This window comes from Oncorhynchus kisutch, linkage group LG22 (assembly GCF_002021735.2).
Source record: "Oncorhynchus kisutch isolate 150728-3 linkage group LG22, Okis_V2, whole genome shotgun sequence".
In the NCBI taxonomy this organism is placed as follows: Eukaryota; Metazoa; Chordata; class Actinopteri; order Salmoniformes; family Salmonidae; genus Oncorhynchus; species Oncorhynchus kisutch.
The window spans coordinates 42,569,195-42,591,090 of NC_034195.2; the positions used below are offsets into that span (position 1 = coordinate 42,569,195).

At 40.0% G+C, this 21,896-nt stretch overlaps 1 protein-coding gene across 1 annotated transcript; it reads left to right on the forward strand.

Moving 5' to 3' along the window:
* Positions 1-3: 3 nt before the first annotated feature.
* ccdc73 (coiled-coil domain containing 73) lies at positions 4-17,717 on the forward strand. Its single transcript, XM_020456575.2, has 20 exons — positions 4-116; positions 299-374; positions 2,888-2,983; positions 3,087-3,224; positions 4,679-4,750; positions 4,937-5,008; positions 5,580-5,615; positions 5,837-5,911; positions 6,398-6,436; positions 6,897-7,032; positions 7,958-8,037; positions 8,384-8,509; positions 8,622-8,681; positions 8,940-9,044; positions 9,738-9,848; positions 11,699-11,839; positions 11,999-12,182; positions 12,347-13,945; positions 14,113-14,240; positions 17,102-17,717. Exons 3-20 carry the CDS (start codon positions 2,945-2,947, stop codon positions 17,432-17,434), a joined length of 3,474 nt encoding a protein of 1,157 aa, XP_020312164.1. The 5' UTR covers positions 4-116; positions 299-374; positions 2,888-2,944; the 3' UTR covers positions 17,435-17,717.
* The last annotated feature ends 4,179 nt before the right edge of the window (positions 17,718-21,896 follow it).

The following is a 21,896-nucleotide window of genomic DNA, read 5'->3' on the forward strand; positions in this document are numbered from 1 at the left end:
TCAGACCAGCGCCAAATTCAGTCCAGTTTTTCCTCGCGATATGAAAGTGTGTTCTGTGCACCCGCCTCTCCCCTGGCTTTGCGCGAGCTATGCTATGAATTTACCCAACATGTCAGGTAGCTAGGCCTACTACACATTACCTTTGTTACTAGCCATGTTTTTCACAAATGTAGCTCAACAAACAACACTGTCATTAGATATACTTTGAACCTTGCTAGAATATTTATTTAAAGTCGCTTATTGTGTATTCTAAAAAGTGTGCCTGTTTCTTCACATCTAACGTTACAACGGCAACCAGCTGAAAATGGTAAATCACCATGCTATAGCTAGCCAGCTGACGTTAGCTCGCTGGTAGTGGCAGAGGGGATCTAGCGGTAAGTCGATACCAGTGAATTGTTCTGGTCCTTAGGACTTGAAGACACGTTTAGGGAAAGCGATTTACAGGTAGCCGAGAATTGAGTTGACCACAAACTAGGCAGGGTGTATTCATTAGTCTGATTCCGCTACAAAACGTGTTTTAATGTTGCAAAACGTTTTGCAAAGGAAAACGTTAACTTCAAACGTTCAAATTCATGCAACGAAAACGAGGTTCTATTGGACAAATTCAAGTAGGCCCCTCCCCGTGCTGTTCCATTTGGTTCCTACTCTAAACTCTTTCCGTGACAGAACGTTTTCCAACAGAATCAGACTAATGAATAGGGGCTCCCGGGTGGCGCAGCAAGTGTAAGGCACTGCATCTCAGTGGTAGAGGCGTTACTACAAACCCTGGTTCGATTCCAGGCTGTATCACAACCGGCTGTGATTGGGAGTCCCATAGGGCTGCGCACAATTGGCCCAGCGTCGTCTGGGTTATGAGAGGGCTGGGATGTCCTTGTCCCATCGCACTCTAGTGACTCCTTGTGGCGCTCTTGACTTCGGTCGCCAGCTGTACAGTGTTTCCTTAGACACATTGGTGCGGCTGTCTTCCAGGTTAATGCGAGCAGTGTGTCAAAAAGCAGTGCGGTTGGTGGGGTCGTGTTTCAGAGGACGCATGGCTCTCGACCTTCGCCTCTCCCGAGTCCATACGGGAGTTGCAGCAATGGGACAAGACTGTAACTACCAATTGGATCACGAAAAAAGGGTAAAAGTACTCCAAAAATATTAATATCGCATTTTCGGTGCAAAACGGAAAACTGAAAAAGTAGGGAGAAATCAAACAAATATAAAACTAGATTTATCACGTGGAGAGCAGATGATGCTTAAATGTATGTTTATATTCAAAGAAATAGGCATTGAAGCATTCAGAGAGATGTACAGGACACAATTAAATTAATTAATTTGATATTCCAGATCTAACACTGTTCCTTTATAGAGTGAGTGTTGAGTGTATTTTCACTCTATTTCTCAGGAGACTTAGCTATCTTAGATTGTTTTAAAGTCCTGAATCATATTTGGAACACAATAAAACTATGCAGAAACAGACTGGCACAATTTTTTAAATGTTAGATATCAGTATATTGACAGAAAAAAATATGATAAAGTAAAAGACTAGTTAAAAGTTTGTTACTGCTTGGCTGATGCAAAAGCCGCCACCCACCAAGGGTGTTACTGTATCGTTTTATTTAACCTTTATTTCAACATGGAGTCATATGTGAGGTACCTTAGTCGTCATATCCTGCATGTTCCTGTAATGTAGTTCCTGGTTATCTAAAGCTTTTAAAATCACCCCATAAATTAATCATAATAATGAAAGTAATAGGCCTATGTTATTTTATTTGCACAGTATTTTGTGTGGTATGAATCTATAATGCTTCTTCAGATAAGGCCCGGGGGGTGTGGAATATGGCCAATATACCATGGCTAAGGGCTGTTGCATGACGCAACGCGGAGTGCCTGGATACAGCCCTTAGCCGTGGTATATTGGCCATATACCACAAACCCCCGAGGTGCCTTATTGCTATTATAAACTGGTTGCCAACTTAATTAAAGCAGTAAAAATACATGTTTTGTCATACCCATGGTATACGATCTGAAATACCACGGCTGTCACCCAATCAGCATTCAGGGCTCAAACCACCCAGTTTATAATCTCTAACAATGTTAATGAGTTCAGTAACCACCTCATGTAATTTTGTAATTGTAGTCTATGAGCCCTAAATACTTTGCTGTAGCTGTGCTTAAAGAATTTAAGTCAGAGTAGCATTCACGATAGATGACATTGTGATTAAATACGTATTATCCTCACCTCAGGGCTTTGATTATGGCAGTGTTTTTTTCTCAGTGCATTACAGGACAATAGTCATATAACTCACAAAAGGTCATACAGACTTCATGTTGCTGATGGGAATTATCCCGTTATGTGGATGGTGTCCTTTTAATTGAGCTTTTCATGGTTTATAGAATTGTTTAATATCTGCTCAAGTGAATCAGTGGAGAGGCAAATAAAGACATTGGCCCCCCAGGTCACAATGTCATTTATGATAGTAGCAAATTCTAACGGGATCATTTAATCCCTGCACATGATTGAGTACGGTGCAGGTTAAATGGAGAAAATACTCTTCTATTAAAGGATCGTCAGCAGTGGAGACCTACTTAAAAAGTCAGTCATGATGAGGACACAGGGGGCCATCTACACAGGTCATATTAAATAACTTATATAATTTAGAAGCTGAATGACAGGGCAATTTGTCCATTTAGTGTTATGGCTCTGACCCCTATTAGACTCTCAGGACTGCTTAATTTCCACCTTGATGGTTTGAAGAACTACTACCAAATCACTGCACTGTATCCCCCTGCAAGGCTGTTTACTTAGTGACTGAATAATAATAATGTTTTAATGCTGTAGGCCTATACCAAATATACTTTGTTGTACACACTTATCATTCAATATTTATTTTTTACTTTACAGAAGTTATCAGGGTGTTAAAGAGTCCCAACAAAACCTTCTCCTGACCTGAACATCTTGATGGATGTCAGTGCAGACTCAGGGAAACGCCCCACCACGGTAAGCTAGGGTTACTGCAGAAATACATACAATATAATAAAATAGAATGCATATGTCTATGCTTGTTTGCATAACTTACAGTAAAACTTATTGTTCTCTTTAGACTGGAGGACACGACTTTGAAAAGGAGCTGTTGTTATCATATACCCCTCACGAGACAGACAGTGGAATCATTTCCTTACAGGTTTTGGAGTTTAAAACAATTCTTCATGAAGCAGTGGAAGAACTACATATTCACAGGGTACTTTGATTTATACATATCCCTCAAATATCTCTTGATATTATAGTAACATAAAGACAGATAATAGCTTTGTACATTCTCTGAAATTGTTACAGGAATTACAACATAAAACAAAATCGTTATATTTTCAGGAATGTCTCCACAATAACAACTTCCTCTTCATCCCATTGTTTACCAGGAAGAGCTCAGACACTTACGGCTCTATTTGGTCAAGTCATGAGGAACTGGGGAGTGTAATTTCGTAGGAGGTATATTATGAGTTTTCAGAGGAAGCTCACAGCCCTTTTTGGCCATCTGGACACAAGCCAGCTGTAGTTGCACATCTGAACGGGGTCATGCAAGCAAAGACCTGGTGAATTCATGTCTTTGCTTGTAAAAAAGGGTACCCTGGAGCAAGCACTTTAAACCTGACACTGGACATGTTTAAAGGTTATAAGAGGAAAATAAACCATTGGCTCTCACATTTTATTGTTATTACCATGTTTCTGGGACAAAAACATTGAATCAATATGATCCTCAGGCATGCCGTTAAAGTAACACTTTGTAGTTCTTGCGTTTATTGGTGTGATGTTAAAAGCATAGCTTGTCATGTCAGACTATCTTACGCCGGCCAAATTAGTTTTCATATACATTGTGAAGATGCAATAGTGGCAAATACTTTTAACTACATCAATTTCAAATTATAATAAGTTAAAGTTTGGGCATCTCATTGATCTGCCTGCATTCCAACTCCAGGTGTAATCTAGATCGTTTTATGCCTTGACTATGAAGAGAATAAATGAAAACCAATGGCAAGCATTTATCTGATTTTAGAATACTGTGTTGTGAATTTTCATATAATAGGGTGAGTCACATACAGTGTTCAGTTTGCATATGGGATAGGCCTGATATGTACAGTGTGTTGTGGCTCAGGCCTTATTTGATCTGCTGTTGCCTCTTCTGATTTACTTAGATAACCAAGTTTAATAGCCTATTTACTGCCCCCCCCCCCCCCCCCCCCCTATCAAATCAGTATTCCTCTGCAAACTAACAGCTTTATCTTGTGTGCACTTTTTGAGTATGCCATGCTGGTAGCATAGTTTAATGGGAACTTATAAATAAACTCCATGAGCCAACTCCCACACCCATATAAAAAGTCCCTAGATCTAGGAAAGCAATTGACTTTTACCTGCCTTCCAGGGCTGAGGGAGGATAAGGATGGCTTTGCACTAATATCACCACTCTAATGTACCGCTACTTTCCCAACGATATTGGGGTGAACTACTGAAACTCAATTCAAAGTTGAGCCTCCCTCTTTGAATGTATTCTGTGGACCATGTAAAACTCCATCTTTAAGAAAAATATATTGGTATTTTTCATGATATTACTTTAATGCTAAGAATACTGTACTACTACTGTGAAATCTGTGAGATTTACTATGTATTTCTAATATTTGTATTGTCTTTTTGCTTCAGGAGGCTGAAATTCGGTATGAAGAGCAGATTAGTAAACTTGTGTTGGAGAAGCAGGAATTAGAATGGCAGAAGGTACCTAGTTAGACAAGTTGTCTCCTAATTGGGCTAGTTGAATGAGACAGCTGCAAATATTTGACTGATGCATTACTCATTATTGTCAGTGTGCTTGCGTAAGCTAGCTAAGTAAAAATAACAATTATTTATCAGTTCACCTCTTGAATTATTATCTGAGTTAATGTAATGCCTTCTTTTTTGTAGGAATCCCTTCAACATCAAATTGACAACATGGCAAATCAACATACAGAGTCTCTTGCCAATGTTAAAAAACAGGTGATTTTCTCAGCGTCATTGTCATTGGGTGCAGCAAAGTCATATAATATGTTGCCTCAGTGCTCTTTTCCTTCTGTGTAAGGGCAAGTAGAATGGGCACATACGATCAATCTTTACAATGGCGAATGTGCATAAAGATGGAGGAATTCAGAATCAACGTCATTGTTTTAGCACTGCCCACAGTTTTTAAACTACTGCACGCAACATTTTTCAATGTGCCAGTAAATCAGCGCAATTAACTTTTCAGTTTTTTCAAATTGCCGCCATCTTGGAGCTAGTATTGGGATCATGTATACTGTGCTAAGGACGATACTAACAAAAAGTAATGGAGAGCAGCATACAATAGTGCAAACTTAGCAAATGAAGGATTTGTGGTAAGTACATGGGGGCCGCCATCTTTATGCACCTTCGCCATTGATCTTTGTGAATCTGGTGAACTAAAAACAATGTAACCAGCTTTAATTTGTGTTAAAATGATGTCTAACTTTGCTTTATATTTTGGTGACATTTGTTTCTGATGTCATGATCATAATCATTTTGCAATCTGTACATTTTTTTCCCCTGAATTAAGTTTCAGTCCAAAATCAGAGGGGTCGAAGGTGAAAGGGTATGATACTCTTTAATTATTTTATTGATACTCGTTTTTTTTATGACATTTTTCACAACATACTGTGTCACTAAAGGTCATTGTCTCATATTGTTTTGCTCGAATGCAGTAATTCAGTGATGCAAAAATGACCAAGTTTAGTTTAGACTTAACAAATACAATCTATTCTATTTATTCTAATAAACTAAACAATTGTATTCTGTGGCAATGTTCCGTTGAAGGGAAAGCACCAGCTGACAGCCGAGTTAAAGGACAAGGAGATCAACAGTCTGAAGGAGGAACTGAAATTGTTCCAGGTAACGTTTCTAGGAAACACACACACCCAGAGGGAGCAGGACAGCTCTCCATTCCCCCCTGTTCGTCCCATTTGGAGGCTTTGGGTGAACTTTGGGAAGCACTATCCTACCGCTGATGTTCTGAGTTGGGGTGTGTGTGGAATAGACTCTGGGGTGAGACAGCTACGGTGTATTATGGCAGTCGCCATGGTCCACTGCATTTACAACCTAACCCTGCGATTGGGCAATAACGTCTCTTTGATATTTTATTTTGTAGTATTATAATGGACTTGGTTATATTATGGCATAATTATGTTGACTTTGTTTTATGTCATATCTTAAACCATTTTAATTCGAGTTACATTTTTAAGAGTTTGTGTTTATTGAATGTTATGTGCACGTGTGTGAGGCTTTGGTTATACTATAACATTTCCCTGAAAGTCTGCACCATAGTTGTCATGATATCTTGATGAAAAACATAACTGTCTTTTTACTACTGTTTTACAGTTGTTCAAGTACAGTTTGGAGAAGAAATTAAGTGAGCTGGTAAGGATTCCAATTATAGAAATTGTTGACAGGGGAGTGTGGGAGTGGGTGGAATTAAAGAGGAGGATGAGGAGAGGGAATGGCTCATCAGGAGTAACGGATAGGGAGTGTATGACACTTGAACCCCCAGTGCAGCCGAGAAAATATCACTATTAAAATATTTTATAACTGAGCCTCGCTCTGTTTAACCTTCCAGTGGCTAAGAAAAAATGTGTCTTGATACAGACAATCAAACAACAATGACAGCGATGAACAATAAAAGGCTCTCAGGCATGTGTCAAGTTGACTCCTTATCTCTAGGAGGGGAGCCGGCGGCCAAGATGTTAAACAAAGGTCCTCTCAGCCCAAAGTGACAGCAAACTCTTTCCCAGTGTCCTCCTCCTTTGTGGTAGCTGACTGAGGAAAATCATACCAATCCTGACCATTCTACTGAGAGAACCTACTGTACTGCTTATTACAGGAGAAGAAGCTGCAGCTGCAGACCCAGACCAAAGACAGCCATCTGAAACAACTGGGGGAGGTGGAGAAGAGGTTTGGGGCTCTCTCCAAACAGTGTGCCATGGTCAAGCAGGCCCACGAGAAGCTGGAGCAAAATGGTATGCCCGTCACAGCCATGCCCACTAGCACATTTAGACAGAGTATTTTATGTAACACTTAAGTTGCTCTTATACCTGTGCAGAGCAACTTAAAGGTGTAAAACCTTTTGGGCGACCTGACAAAATCCACATAGAAATGTGAGTTATAGATCTGTCATTTGGATTGAAAGCAAGTCTAAGAAGCAGTAGATCTGTTCTATGTGTGCTATTTCTATGCTTCCTGTTTTTAAGTTTAATTTTTGTGTCTTTTACCTTTAGTTTTGTACACCAGCTTCAAACAGCTGAAAATACAATATTTTGGTTTATGGAAAAGATACTTCACAGCGGTTTAGATGTTTCTCCACACTATACTTGCTTGTTTTGTCACATAAACTGAAATTAGGCAAACTATTAGCATTTTAGTGACCAGGAAATGGCGGTGCGATTTCTGGATAGTGTAAAGTGTTAGTTACCATATGTTTTCAAATCAAGACTTTCCCCAAGACTAACAGATATTACCAGTACGGTGGTGGCCTTTTTTAATCTGAGAAACCTCAACGTGTTTTGTTATTATGACGTCTGATAACAGTGGCAGGCCATACGTTATCAGGTAGCCATAGCCATTCTTGTCTGACATTTAACCAGTAACTCTGTTGTACTTATATTGCCCTGTTTTTTTAAACATGTTAATCTTTTGCCCCTAAACCATAGTATCACTATTTATGTAAAGTGGTGATACAGTTACGGTGGGGCCAGCAGCTGCTGTTCATTTAAAGGAGATAAGAAACATTTGTCTGCCTTGTGGAGTTAGTCTGGAAATTGTTACTTTTCCATGTGGCATAAAGAAAAAAGCTACACATAAATCCCAGAAATATTTCATTATTTAGTTAATGAATGAATTTAGTTCAGCAAGCTTCCATTTGTGGACTCTTGATCCCTCTTACAGTTGAAGATGCCATGAGACTCAATAAGAAACTAACTTCTGTCAATAGAAAACAAGAATCCACAATCATCTCCTTAAAACAGGTGAGACATGATTTAAAATGTTACATCATCATTGAATACAGATTGCTGTGTGGAGGGTAAGATTAGGGAGAGCAGGCAGTACCTGGAGGTGTAACTCAAATATTTCCCTGCCTCGGAGATCAAAGAAGACCATATATAATTGCTGTGCCGTATCTCTGGAATAGACATGCAGAGCATGCACAGTGATCTGTTAAGTAGCAGAGACTGAAGGTTACACATATTTTACCATGACATAGTTTTGTTACTGTTCCGACTTATGGATGTGGATCTGAGTTTTGGGCTTGATAACCATGTTAGTATCCCACTTTGAAAGTTAAGGCACTCATATGTTACTTTCTTCGTCAAGGAAGTGGAGGAACTTAATAACAAGCTTATTAAGGCCAAAGTGACATCTGTGGGTAGATCTGAAGAGAACTGCAACCTCACAGTCAAAGAGCAAAACATACAGCAACTCCAACACAGGCTGCATGTGGTAAAATTTATTTTTGGGGATATATTAATTGTTATCTTAATTTACTTGTATATCAAGACAACATGAATTAAATGTTAATAATTCAATAGGTTTTTATTTTTGTATTTTTCAGGAAACGGAAATGAATAAAAAACTCAGAGATGAGCATACAACTGAAAGAAATGGAAAAAAGGTCAGAATCAATTCCCCCTCACCCTACATAGCATAGTATAAAACATATTCAACCCTTTTCCCCCAATTACCCCATAATGATGTGGGTTGCTCGATGGGGTGAAAATGTTAAAAGGTTACATTTGATGATTTTGGGGTAAGTGTGTCTGTATAAAATAAAGGTGGTTGGCTTGTGGGTGTTGGGAGAGGGGGATTTCCACGCAGGGCAGGCAAGCGGTTGTGCTGTATGTCATTAACACAGCTTTGTGTGTGTGTTCAGGAGGTGATGAACTGCCTACAGCTTGCCCAGCAGCTTCTGCTGACACAGACTCAGGCTGTGAGCCGAGTGGAGCTAGAGCTTCAAGCCCAGCGAGAGGAGTACCAGGTCAGGACTTTGAGCAATTATTAGTCTCCTAGTTTCTAACAAACAAACTAAGCTAAAGAAAAGGATGCATTTATCTTTTTTGATGATTAAACATCAATTGTTTAGTTTATATATTCATTATATGAATGTTATTCTGCTCTATAACAACTTATAGCATGTTTTAATACACCCATGACTTATAAGGGAATTGAAAGACAAAAAGTATATGATACATTTTCTGAAAATATAACAATTTGAAAGGTTGGGTTTAAGTGAACAGATTGTACATGGTTAAATACAAAACGGTAGAATAAAACACTTCCTCTTAGTCACAGAACAAAGGTTTCTTATATAATTTAAATGATTACGGAGTGAAGTTCTACAAGGACAGAAATAAATGATGGTGCTCACAGCACATAAAGGTGATGGAGTACATTGTATATCACACTTTACACAATAGAACACACAAAGTGCAACTGGATGATATGTGTTTATTGTGTTTATTCTGCCTTGAAAGACGCTTGTCTTTTACTCGCCTCTCTTCCCCGTTTTAATTCACCGTCATTCATTTATTAAAATCATTATTAACATGACACAACCCAACTGATTTGTATTAGCTTCTCTGTGTGTTTAAAACCCTCTGTCCAGGTTAAATAAACACATAAAAATGTATTATTGCATTAAAAATCTCTTGGGTGATGAATTTTATTGCAGGCCCTTAAAAGAGAACATGAAGTGATCCAAGAGAAGATCCAGGAAAAAGAAGACCGATTCACTCATCTGCTGGAGGAGTACAGACATTGTAGAATGATCTGGGAAAATGAGGTATCACTGAATATTGTCAAATACGGTTGAAATTATGTTGTTGTGATGTACTGGACACGTTTATTTAATGGAGAAAGGTTCTCTTGTGATGTAAAACTAAACTAGAGGCATGCTATATTTGTGTTTTTATTTCACATACAGTTGAAGTTTACATACACTTAGGTTGGAGTCATTAAAACTTGTTTTTCAACCACTCCACGCATTTCTTGTTAACAAACTATAGTTTTGTCAAGTCGGTCAGGACATCTACTTTGTGCATGACACAAGTAATCTTTCCAACAATTGTTTACAGACAGATTATTTCACTTATAATTCACTGTATCACAATTCCAGTGGGTCAGAAGTTTACATACACTAAGTTGGCTGCGCCTTCAAACAGCTTGGAAAATTCCAGGAAATGATGTCATGGCTTTAGAAGCTTCTGATAGGCTAATTGACATATTTTGAGTCAATTGGAGGTGTACCTGTGGATGTATTTCAAGGCCTACCTTCAAACTCAGTGCGTCTTTGCTTGACATCATGGGAAAATCAAAAGAAATCAGCCAAGACCTCAGAAAAAAATTGTAGACCTCCACAAGTCTGGTTCATCCTTTGGAGCAATTTCCAAATGCCTGACGGTACCAGGTTCATCTGTACGAATAATAGTACACAAGTATAAACACCATGGGACCACGCAGCCGTCATACCACTCAGGAAGGAGATGCGTTCTGTCTCCTAGAGATGAATGTACTTTGGTGCAAAAAGTGCTAATCAATCCCAGAACATCAGCAAAGGACCTTGTGAAGATGCTGGAGAAAACATGTACAAAAGTATCTATATCCACAGTAAAACGAGTCACATATCGACAAAACCTGAAAGGCCGCTCAGCAAGGAAGAAGCCACTACTCCAAAACCACCATAAAAAAGGCAGACTACGGTTTGCAACTGCACATGGGGACATAGATCGTACTTTTTGGAGAAATATCCTCTGGTCTGATGAAACAAAAATTGAACTGTTTGGCCATAATGACCATCGTTATGTTTGGAGGAAAAGGGCTTGGAAGCTGAAGAACACCATCCCAACCGTGAAGCACGGGGGTGGCAGCATCATGTTGTGGGGGTGCTTTGCTGCAGGAGGGACTGGTGGACTTCACAAAATAGATGGCATCATTATGTAGGAAAATGATGTGGATATATTGAAGCAACATCTCAAGACATCAGTCAGGAAGTTAAAGCTTGGTCGCAAATGAGTCTTACAAATGGACAATGACCCCAAGCATACTTCCAAAGTTGTGGCAAAATGGCTTAAAGACAACAAAGTCAAGGTATTGGAGTGGCCATCACAAAGCCCTGACCTCAATCCCATAGATTGTAACTTGTGTGCGAGCAAGGAGACCTACAAACCTGACTCAGTTACACCAGCTCCGCCAAGAGGAATGGGCCAAAATTCACCCAACTTATTGTGGGAAGCTTGTGGAAGGCTACCCGAAACGTTTGACCCAAGTGAAACAATTTAAAAGCAATGCTACCAAATACTAATTGAGTGTATGTAATCTTTTGACCCACTGGGAATGTGATGAAATAAAAGCTGAAATAAATCATTCTCTCTGCTATTATTCTGACATTTCACATTCTTAAAATAAAGTGGTGATCCTAACTGACCTAAAACTGAATTTTTACTAGGATTAAATATCAGGAATTGTGAAAAACTGAGTTTAAATGTATTTGGCTTAAGTGTATGTAAACTTCTGACTTCAACTGTAGCTATTTAAACACATGGAATGAGTTTGACACATTGTTAACGCCATGAAAAACTAAAACAGCCCTTTACTAAGTGTTACATTACTTTTGAATTGCATGTGCTTTAACAGAAACGGACATTACAAGAGAGGATCCAGTCAGAGCACCAAGACCTGAGATCTGTAAAGGAGGCTTATAGCCACCTTCATGAGCAACACACAGAACTATCATCCCGCGCTATACTGCAAGCAGAACACATACAGGGACTAGAGGTGAGACCGCAACATTTCCCAAATCAAAATAGGAGCTATATATGCTGATATACAATGCTGATTAATAACAGAAATACCTATGTTTAATTGCAGTATTTCAGCCTCACACCGTGAATAACTCAATAACACTATGTTGTCTGTTTTGATTCACCGATACAGAGTGGGATGAAGGACTATGTTAAAGACAATGAGAATCCAATGGTTGAAAACAGAGATCAATCCGCTAGGGATGAATATGTCTCAAAGGACGTTTTTAGAGTGGACACAGTTGTAGTGGATGAAGTGGCTCAAACAGTGGAAAGTGAATCTACACAGGATAATCTAGATGTTACAGATGTGTCAGGTAATGTAGTGATCCACTTCAATTGCATGATAGATTGCCATTGTTTTAAAATTAATTGCAGATTTAATTGTGATATTGATGTAGGTGCAATGAATGAACATCAATAATACATTTTTGGGAAATGTATTATTGATGTTGTTTGACTATGTGATTTACCTACACAGACCAAAGCAGGGAAGTCGGTCCTTCCCGTTGTTCGGAGACTGTGATTGATGCCTCCCCACAGACAGCCCACTGTAAGGTTATCGATAGTGTACAGACCACCCATGGTTCCAATCCAGATCGGTCCACAGATGTAGAGGGAGGTGGAAAGAGCTGTCAGGGTGAAGACAAGCCTAGCTCAGTTCTCCAGCCACCAGCAGGAAGTCTGAAGGGGTTGGCTTCGCTCCAGTCTGGATCTGCTGACGGTCTGACCACGGTCACAGACGTGGTCCATGTGCTGAGTATTTGCGGAACAGGAGAAGGTCAGGCAACTGACTCAAACAACAAACGTAGCTCCAGTGATTTCAATTATCCATTCTGCAGTTTGATTAATAATGTCTGCTCGTCCAGCAACGTCCATCTGAGCGACAAAGGTGACTCTATGAGTGGGCTATCTGGCTTTGAGAACAGTTCTGTTTATGGTGCGCTAAACAGTGACCCAGTGGCTGGAGGAACAAGGGATGGAGAGCAAGAACAGAGTGTGTATACACCAGAGATGACAACCAGCCAGACATTTAATAAACACAGAGGCAGACAGAAAAGCACATCATCATTTCAGGACATTGACCCAGTCCAAGCTGTGACCCCATTGGCAGTCTCACAGTCAGATCCATGCAACTTTCTCCTTCAGAAGGTCATTGAAATCCATGAAATAAGATGTCACACGCCAGAGGCCAATGAGGTCAACATCCTTTCAGAGTCACCTAGCAGCTCATTACCAGCCTCAGCCCAACAACACAGCAACACACACATTGAGAATCCGACAGAACAAGAGACAATCGGCACATCTTGTCTTCCATCACAGCCTCTGAACCTGCCACAGCAAATCAATGCCCTTGGTGTTGTTGCACAGGACTGTGCTCAGTCTGACTGTAATATTGGAACCAAGGAGCCTGAGGAAAAGCATAAACAACCAGCTAGAGACTGTGTGCCAGTAACTGAGGATGCACTCTATCCTAATTGTCAGGAAACCTTACCAGAGAGTGGAGATCTCAATGTGAGCCCTGATGCTGGAACCCATGGAGATCCTGAACAACCTTCTTCAGATGTTAGTGTGGACGTTGACGGACCTGTTGGATCACAGTCCCAACCATGTCCAGTGGCTATGGACTCACCACAGTCTGAGAGGGTTCATGAAGGCCACTGCTGTAACTCTACAGTGGAGCAGAAGTTGAGACCACAACATGCCAATGACAAAGATATTGAAGTTAAGCACAACAACCCAGCGACCTCCAAACCCCCAAGCGATGAGACAGATCTCTCCCCCAAAAGCAATCATTCAAAACAATCTTGCCTGCTGAAAACTGAGGAGAAGACATCTGAAACCATTGACTATTCGTTTCTAGCAAGCAACAAAAGATATCGATCATCATTTGAGTTAATTTCAGAGAAGAGGGACATACATTCCAGGAACATGCACAGCATCGTAATTAGTCAAACAACCCCGACATGCCAGATATCCCCAGTGTCTGACCTGAAAACTAAACTGTCCTCTGGATTCCAAGAGCCTCCTTCTCCATTCACAATACCCATCTTTCTAAAGGGCAAGCAAAACACCAGAGGTGAGTGAGGCAATCATTTAGTACTCTAGTGTAAAGATTGGGGTATTTTCAAATAATCTTTCTTGTTTTGTGGCTTCATGATTGCCTCCCTGAGATCGGCGTACCTGCATTTTTATCAAATGTATCAGATTGGCTTGAGGATATCTTCCATTCCCTCTGTCATTTAGATCCATCAATGATGACTAGGTCTGCAGACTCGCACAACCCTCCCAGCCTCCTGACGTCCCACAAGAGAGATCATCAAGGGGAATGGAACACCATTAGAGAGACCTTTTATGAAATGTCAGCAGAAAAAGTGAGTTGATATACAGTATCTAAGGAGCAGGGGGGAAAACCCTAGTGAGCTAAACTCGCAGCTATGCAGAGCAAAGAAGTTAAAAAGTGTGCTTCAAGTTTATTTCCATTTCCAAAAAAAACGTTTCAGCAAGGGTGGAATGAGGTTGATAGTCTCAGTGTATTCATCACGTAGAGCAGGGTTGTCGAGCAAATTTTTCCCCGGAGGCGGCATTCGTTCTTCAGCAACCATCGGAGGGCCGCACTGAAATGCTTTTATATTTCCTTGCCTTCAAAAATGACAAAGAATAGTCCTCTATCCATAGTTTTATGAATTTGCGATGCTCCCTGACTGTTTAGTGATTATTAGTGAGCTGGACAGTCAATAAACTCTATGAATATAGGTCCATTATCATGTCTACACAGTTTAGATTTTAAAGTATACTGAACAAAAATATAAACGCAACATGTAAAGTGTTGGTCCCATGTTTCATGAGCTGAAATCAAAGATCCCAGAAATGTTCCATATGCACAAAAATCTTATTTCTCAAAAATGTTGTGTACAATTTTTTTTTACATCTCTTTTAGTAAGAATTTATAATTTGCCAAGATAATCCATCCACCTGACAGGTGTAGCAAATCAAGAAGCTGATTAAACAGCATGATCATTACAAAGGTGCACTTTGTGCTGGGGACAATAAAAGGCCACTCTAAAATGTGCAGTTTTGTCACACTTTGCCACAGATGTCTCAAGTTTTGAGGGAGCATGCAATTGGCATGCTGACTGCAGGAATGTCCACCAGAGCCGTTGCCAGAGAATGTAATGTTAATTTCTCTACCATAAGTCGCCTCCATCGTCCTTTAGAGAATTTGGCAGTATGTCCAACCGGCCTCACAACCGCAGCCCACTTGTAATCACGCCACCTCAAGACCTCCACATCAGGCTTCTTCACTTGCTTGATTCATCTGAGGGGGGAGGGGGTGCTGAGGAGTATTTCTGTCTGTAATAAAGCCCTTTTGTGGGGAAAAACTGGCTGGGCCAGTTTGGCTGGGCCTGGCTCCCCAGTGGTTGACCTGGTTTCCAAGTGGGTAGTCATATGCCCTCCCAGACCCACCCATTGCTGAGCCCCTGCCCAGTCATGTGAAACCCATAAATAATTTATTTCCATTGACTGATTTCCTTATATGAACTGTAACTCATTTAAAATCTTGCATGTAGCTTTTATATTTATGTTCAGTGTATATTGAGTTTGCCCCCCCCCAAAAAGTATACTTTTTAAAATCTGTATTACTCTAAACCACCCGTATGTTTGACACCTTATCTCGACTCTGAAGGAATAGATTGGTAGACGGGATCAACCATGCTTGGGAATGTCTGCGATGTTGAATCAACTCTTCCTCGTATGTTTATAGGGAACCCTCAGGCATATCTGTGGCAGAAAACAGTTCAAACTATTGCAGATCGTTTCCTGTAAAACTTTATTTTTATTTTGTATCCAAGCCTCTGAGTTGAGGTTCACAGAGATGCTTCTGTTGAGGAGTGGGTTGTTCAACATGTAAAACTGACATAGCTAGATAGAGAATGGATTGGCTGTGGGAATAGGCTACCTAATGATACTTTGCTACTTCTCCTCACTCACTCACTTACTCTCTCATCACAATCATCGCATCGTGTCAGTCTGCTGTTTATCAGAGCCAGGTGCTGTAAATTGAGAGGAAAATAACCAAACATGTCTAATGTAAAATGGGAAAGACCCGATACAGTAAGGGGACAATTGCAACAAATTTGATCTATTATTTAAGGCCAGATGGCTCGTAACATTATAAATTATATATATTATAAACAAGGCACAAAGGTGAAAGATAGCAGCAGTGGAATAGTATAGGACAAGGGTGTTTTTAACCTGGGGTACTGCAAGGGATCCGCAAAAATATATATACAAAATAATAAACTAGCAACAACAGAATAAACACATTTTGAATTACATACCTACAGTAGAAAAGAGGAGTATCTTATTTCTAATGATGTCAACTTTATTTCTCAACTCCTAAATTGAGTAAATTACACTCACTGGAGCTAATTACACTCCCTGGAGTATCTTGACAACTTTTAAAAAGCACCCATGAGTACCAGTTGTGATAAGTGCCGTTGACTGCTGGTAAACTTGCTTAACTATTCAATCCGTATCGTGGAAGTACCTTTACATTTCTATTGTGCAACAGATTGAATACAGATTGAATAGAAACCTTAATACATTTTTGTTACGTCCGTCGTTAGATGAATGAGACCAAAGCGTAGTGTGGAAAGTGTTCGTGATATTTTATAACTGAACTCCGACCAAACAACAAAAATACAAAACCGAACGTAAAGTTCTGCAGGGCTATACAGCAACTGTGCAAAAACAAGATCCCACAATCTAAGGTGGGAAACAGGCTGCCTAAGTATGATCCCCAATCAGAGACAACGATAGACGGCTGCCTCTGATTGGGAACCACACCCGGCCAACAAAGAAATAGAAAAACTAGAATTCCCACCCAAATCACACCCGACCTAACCAAATAGAGAAATAAAAAGGCTCTCTAAGGTCAGGGCGTGACAGTTTTTGCCAACACATGGCTAGCTTTTGTTTTAACCAGCTGAACAGCTGCTATTAGCGTAAATGTGTTTGAAGTTACCTTTTTATCTAATATGCTATGTAAAATGTCAAAATAATGGAAGACTATCTACCAAATCAATTAATTTTAAAATGTTGATTACTTCTCCTTACCATTCACCTGATTATAAGATTGTTTCATTTATTTTGCTAGCATATGAGAGGGTCGCTGGTTTGCCTGTACATTTTGACAGTGATGAACTGTAGGCTATTGTGTTAATTTCTGCAGGAAAGCAGAGATCACATCTCAGTCAGCTCTGCTTTGCACATCATCATGACCCCTTCCTCTATGGGCAGCAGCAGATTGTGGCAGGACTACCCCAGGACCGTTTCCTCTCCATGTCTCTCCAACAACAGCAGGTTGTGGCAGGACCTCCCCAGGACCGTCTCCTCTCCTTGTCACCCCAGCTTCTGCAGAGGGACTGCTTCTGAGGCTTTCCCACCCAGCTCACAGGACGACGAAGAGTCACAGCAATCCAACATCAGGGCCCAGATTGCTCAAATAGAGCCGGTCCTGTGCTCCGCGAGGTTGAGACTCCCAAAGAAACGCAAAATGGATTAAAGTGAAACTATGCCGTTGTAAAGAAGTACTAGAGTTGATTTCATAAAGTTATTGATCATTACATTAAGTTCACACTATCAAACTTGTTCAAACTGTCAAATATTCTGTTATTAAGATTTGAAAACACTTAAGGCAAGAAGGCATTGTTAAATGATTTTAAGTGGTTTCTTGTATGTATTTATTATTGGGTTTATTTATGGATTTCACCATATTTATTTATGAATCCATGCTGTTTGTTATTGACCTACAGTTCTGTATATTAAAAGTAGCCAACTGTTCAGTACCTGGCTTGTTTTAGCTCTATTGTCATACACTTGAGAAGTATGTTTGAAAGGATAGTCAGCAGTATACGTTGCAATACGACGCACTGAAACAGAAAAACAAAGGTAGCAAGAAAATTGCTTTGCCTAATTGTTTACAAGCTAATTAACTCTTAATTACTCTACAACCAATCTGGCAGTGCCTCAGGGGGAATTTAATGAAGGAAACGCCACTTGTTTCCAGCAGTAGCACTAACACTGGGCAACTATAACTTGGGCTAATTGGAATACACAAGTATTAAATAAGAATCAATTACTGCACATTAAGCCAAATTAACAAATGCAAATGAGCTTCTCATTAAGTTTATGTCCCTCCTGTTAGGAAGCAGTAGAGACCATATGGACACATGTTAGGGCGATACAGATGACAACATATATTGCTCACGGGCCTCACCGGTCAAGATTAACAAGTGGATATTTTATTTCAATAAGTGGCAGGTGTAGAGAGTAGTGTTGTAAATAGAGAATAGAAAACTGGTCTTTCAACACAGCACTTATACTGTAACCGTGGATAATTACGATTGGGATGATCACTTTGAAATAGATGCCAGAAGATGCTGTCAAATGCAGCAGAAATGTAAATGTCTATTTCCAATTTGTATAACTACAAAACCCTGGAAAATACAACCGGAAATAGAATGGCTTTTCAGCCAGTTACCCCTACAGACTCCACAAAGAAAACGATCATTATCGTTTTGCTCCTACAGATCCCCAATAGACTTCATACTCAATACTCAAGTTGTATTCCACAACAAAATTCATTGCACAGCTAAAATCCACACACCTTCATCAGTAGCACAAGGTCTCGCCAAGCCGAGGTCTGTCTTACTGCACTTACCCATTATGAATACGTCAAAATGTTAATGCCCTCATAAAGAAGTCTTATGTGTCTCAGCCAGTGGTGGTGACCCCTGTCCTGAAACGGAGGGTGGGATATGGGGCAATATGGAGAGGGTCATTTTAATACACTGCCAGATTATGAAGTGGTGGTCCTTTGAAACAGTCAATTACACTTGTGCGCGGGAGGACGGCGATCTTAATTACCAGTTGGTTTTATATAGTGTGTAAATAAGAGCCTGCTGACATTCACATTCCATCACTGTGTCCTCACTGAGTGCCAAGCCCCTGCTCTTCCCTGTGTGCTCCACTGAGTCCTAACATTAGAATAACATCCAGTGCAAACATGGTTGAGGAAGGTGTTCTCTCTGGGAACAAGACACCCTGTTGAAACACATGCAAACATACAACAACGGGGAGGCAGGGTAGCCTAGTGGTGAGAGCTTTGGGCTAGTAACCGGAAGGTTGCAAGTTCAAATCCCGGAGTTCACAATCTGTCGTTCTGCCCCTGAACAGGCAGTTAACCCACTGTTCCTAGGCCATCATTGAAAATAAGAATTTGTTATTAACTGACTTGCCTAGTTCAAAAAATACAGTATAGTCTTCTTTCACTGTGGTGTGTGTGAATCACAGATCGACTGTCATCCCTTTCCTAAATATAATTTGAATATCTTACATGGGCTGTTGGTTATTTTTATATACTGTGTAGACCAGAGAGACTGCTGTCTATCACAGGTGAGTGTGTGAGTGATAATTACTTCCAAGGGTATGAAACTAAGTTGAGTAAAACACTAGGAAACTTTGATGTGCTCAACATGTATTCCCCACATAGGATATGAGCCTCAAACTCCGAACAAACACCTCGTCACACATCTTTACTGGTTGAGTCAAGTTTTGAGTTTACTCCTGATTTAAAGTCCAGTTTTATTAAATAGTCTTTATAAGTGGGGAAAACATTTTATTTGCCAAGTCTCTGTAATCTTCGACTAAACGGATCCCTCTAAATGCTCAGTGTGTGTGGAATATCATGAGGTTTTAGAGCAATTTTTTGTCATATTATGCCTCTTTACTTCAAAAGCCATCACAATAAATAAAACCAGGAAGTCTTATTAAATTGAGAAGAAAATGTCCTGTAAAGCTTGAGTGCAATCCTGGCACTCCAAGTGCACTGCCTCATGAAGTGAAATACTTCAGCTGCTGGTCTGTAAACTACTTAGGGTGCATGAGTACATTATAATGGGCTGATTTTACTCTGGACTCGCCATACTGCCTCTAGTTTTTAGAAAACTGTTATAATGTGATTAAAACATAAACCGAAGATGTATATTTGAAGTAAGAAGGGATCATTAAAAACTTGAAAATATAATCACAAACAACGATTAATTGTCAACAACCCTGACCTCGCTTTTTTTTTTTACATTAGTTTTACACATCTACTCTATAGTGTTATACAGATGAGTATTGATTAAAAAAATATGATATTATACAGCCTGTACTCTACAAGCACTTACTGTACTAAACCTCACAACTTCACAATGAATAACTGACTTTACCTTTGCTTGCAAGGTTTAAGATGAGTGACTACACTCTTGCTCTCCCTGTGGGCATGTGCACAGCTGTGAATCACTTCTGTTCAGCCCCTCTCCTGGGTCTGCTGTGGCGAGCATAGAGAACATAATCTTAGGCTGGCCCCCACCGTCAAAGGTCATCTGGGTTTAAAGTTCACACTTTACATCATGTATATGCTCTTAAATAAGCTCAGCCACTTGTGTCTTCGTAGTCTCATTGTTTTTGCCGTAATTTATCAGTGCAGAAAAATGTACAAATATCCCAGTAAAAATCCTTCAAGTGAGAGAGATATGAAAGTAATGCTGATACTCTTTGGACGGTTCCTCTGATTGAATAATACTCCTCAAAGACCACCATGGCAACGCCGTACTTTTTTGATTTGAGACAAGGTGGACAACATCATATGGGTACATGATTCTTCCACAGCCAGGTATGTCAGTAATGCCTATATATCTGTAGTAGGAATAACTCTTGACTGTGTGGAACTCCATAAAGAATGAACCATTTTAGTTGTGATTGAAGGAGGAACTGAAGCTGGGTCTTAACCCATATACCGTCTTGCATTAAGCCACGTCCCCATTGAGGTGTCAGCTCATAAGTCTCCCGCAGCGGGATGGAGCAGCCAAATGATGGAGAACACTTCTTCACTCCAGGGGATCTTGTTAAACTGCCATGCCCCCAGCCTTCTGTCCTAGTCTGGGCCTCAACCTCAGCCTGCACTACTCTTCCTTAATCATGACCACAGAATGACACACCAACATCCATTAAGCAACAAATGTATTTAGTTACAAACTTGTAAAAAGTTCTGGAGATAGGGTGTGTTCTGTTGTTCACTAAGTAGTCGTGTTCTATTTATTCAATGTTGAAACATGGTTGGAGATCACAGCGACTTGTAAAGTACTTTCATTATGTTTCAAAGGACTCAAATATGTATGGAATAAAAAAAAGCATGTCCATTTTAGTTTATGACAATAAATAAAGTTTTGTTTAAAGTTACAGTGAGCCTACTGTGTGTGTGTGTGTGTGTGTGTGTGTGTGTGTGTGTGTGTGTGTGTGTGTGTGTGTGTGTGTGTGTGTGTGTGTGTGTGTGTGTGTGTGTGTGTGTGTGTGTGTGTGTGATTCAGTGTAAAAGTGTGATGTTTTTCGATACTGCTTTTCTCCACTATATTTTCCAGTGCAACAATGTTCCACATGTCAAATGTAAATACATTTATAGAATTCTCTCTGAAGTTGACTTGTATAACCAGAAGAATCTACAGATGTAAACTGTATAAAAGGTTCCCTCTACACTTCAGCTGGTAAAAGTATTTTTCTTGCTGCTTTTAGATGACAGGAAGCTGCTGTATTCAACATAGCACATATTATAATGTACATCTCTGACATAACCAGCAATTATCCACTATACTTACACTTGCAAACTGTCTTTCCTTCATTCCTTGTAGGGTATGTGCTTATTTTGCCAGCAAACCAGAGAACCTCCTGATGAGGCTTCAATGATATGCTCTATTACTCTCTCCAAGCGACCCTCGACTTCACCTCTCTGACAAATGGAGCCTCTGACTTGGGGGCTGTTGATCCTAGGCGAGCTGGCTTTTGCTCCCTCTCTCACCTTCTCTCTCGCCCTGTTTTTTGTGTGGATCTGGATCCTGGTACAGGGTCTTGGTAATATTACAACAATATATGCGATGGAAGAGGACGTTATAAGATGACAGATGTGGAGTGTGTCATTTGAGGTT

Bases quoted from the DNA above. Each gene is read 5' to 3' on its own strand.
- ccdc73 (XM_020456575.2), top strand. From the start codon at position 2,945: ATGGATGTCAGTGCAGACTCAGGGAAACGCCCCACCACG. The intron at 12,183-12,346 runs GTAATGTAGTGA...TTACCTACACAG, and splicing joins AGATGTTACAGATGTGTCAG to ACCAAAGCAGGGAAGTCGGT. The intron at 13,946-14,112 runs GTGAGTGAGGCA...TCTGTCATTTAG, and splicing joins GGGCAAGCAAAACACCAGAG to ATCCATCAATGATGACTAGG.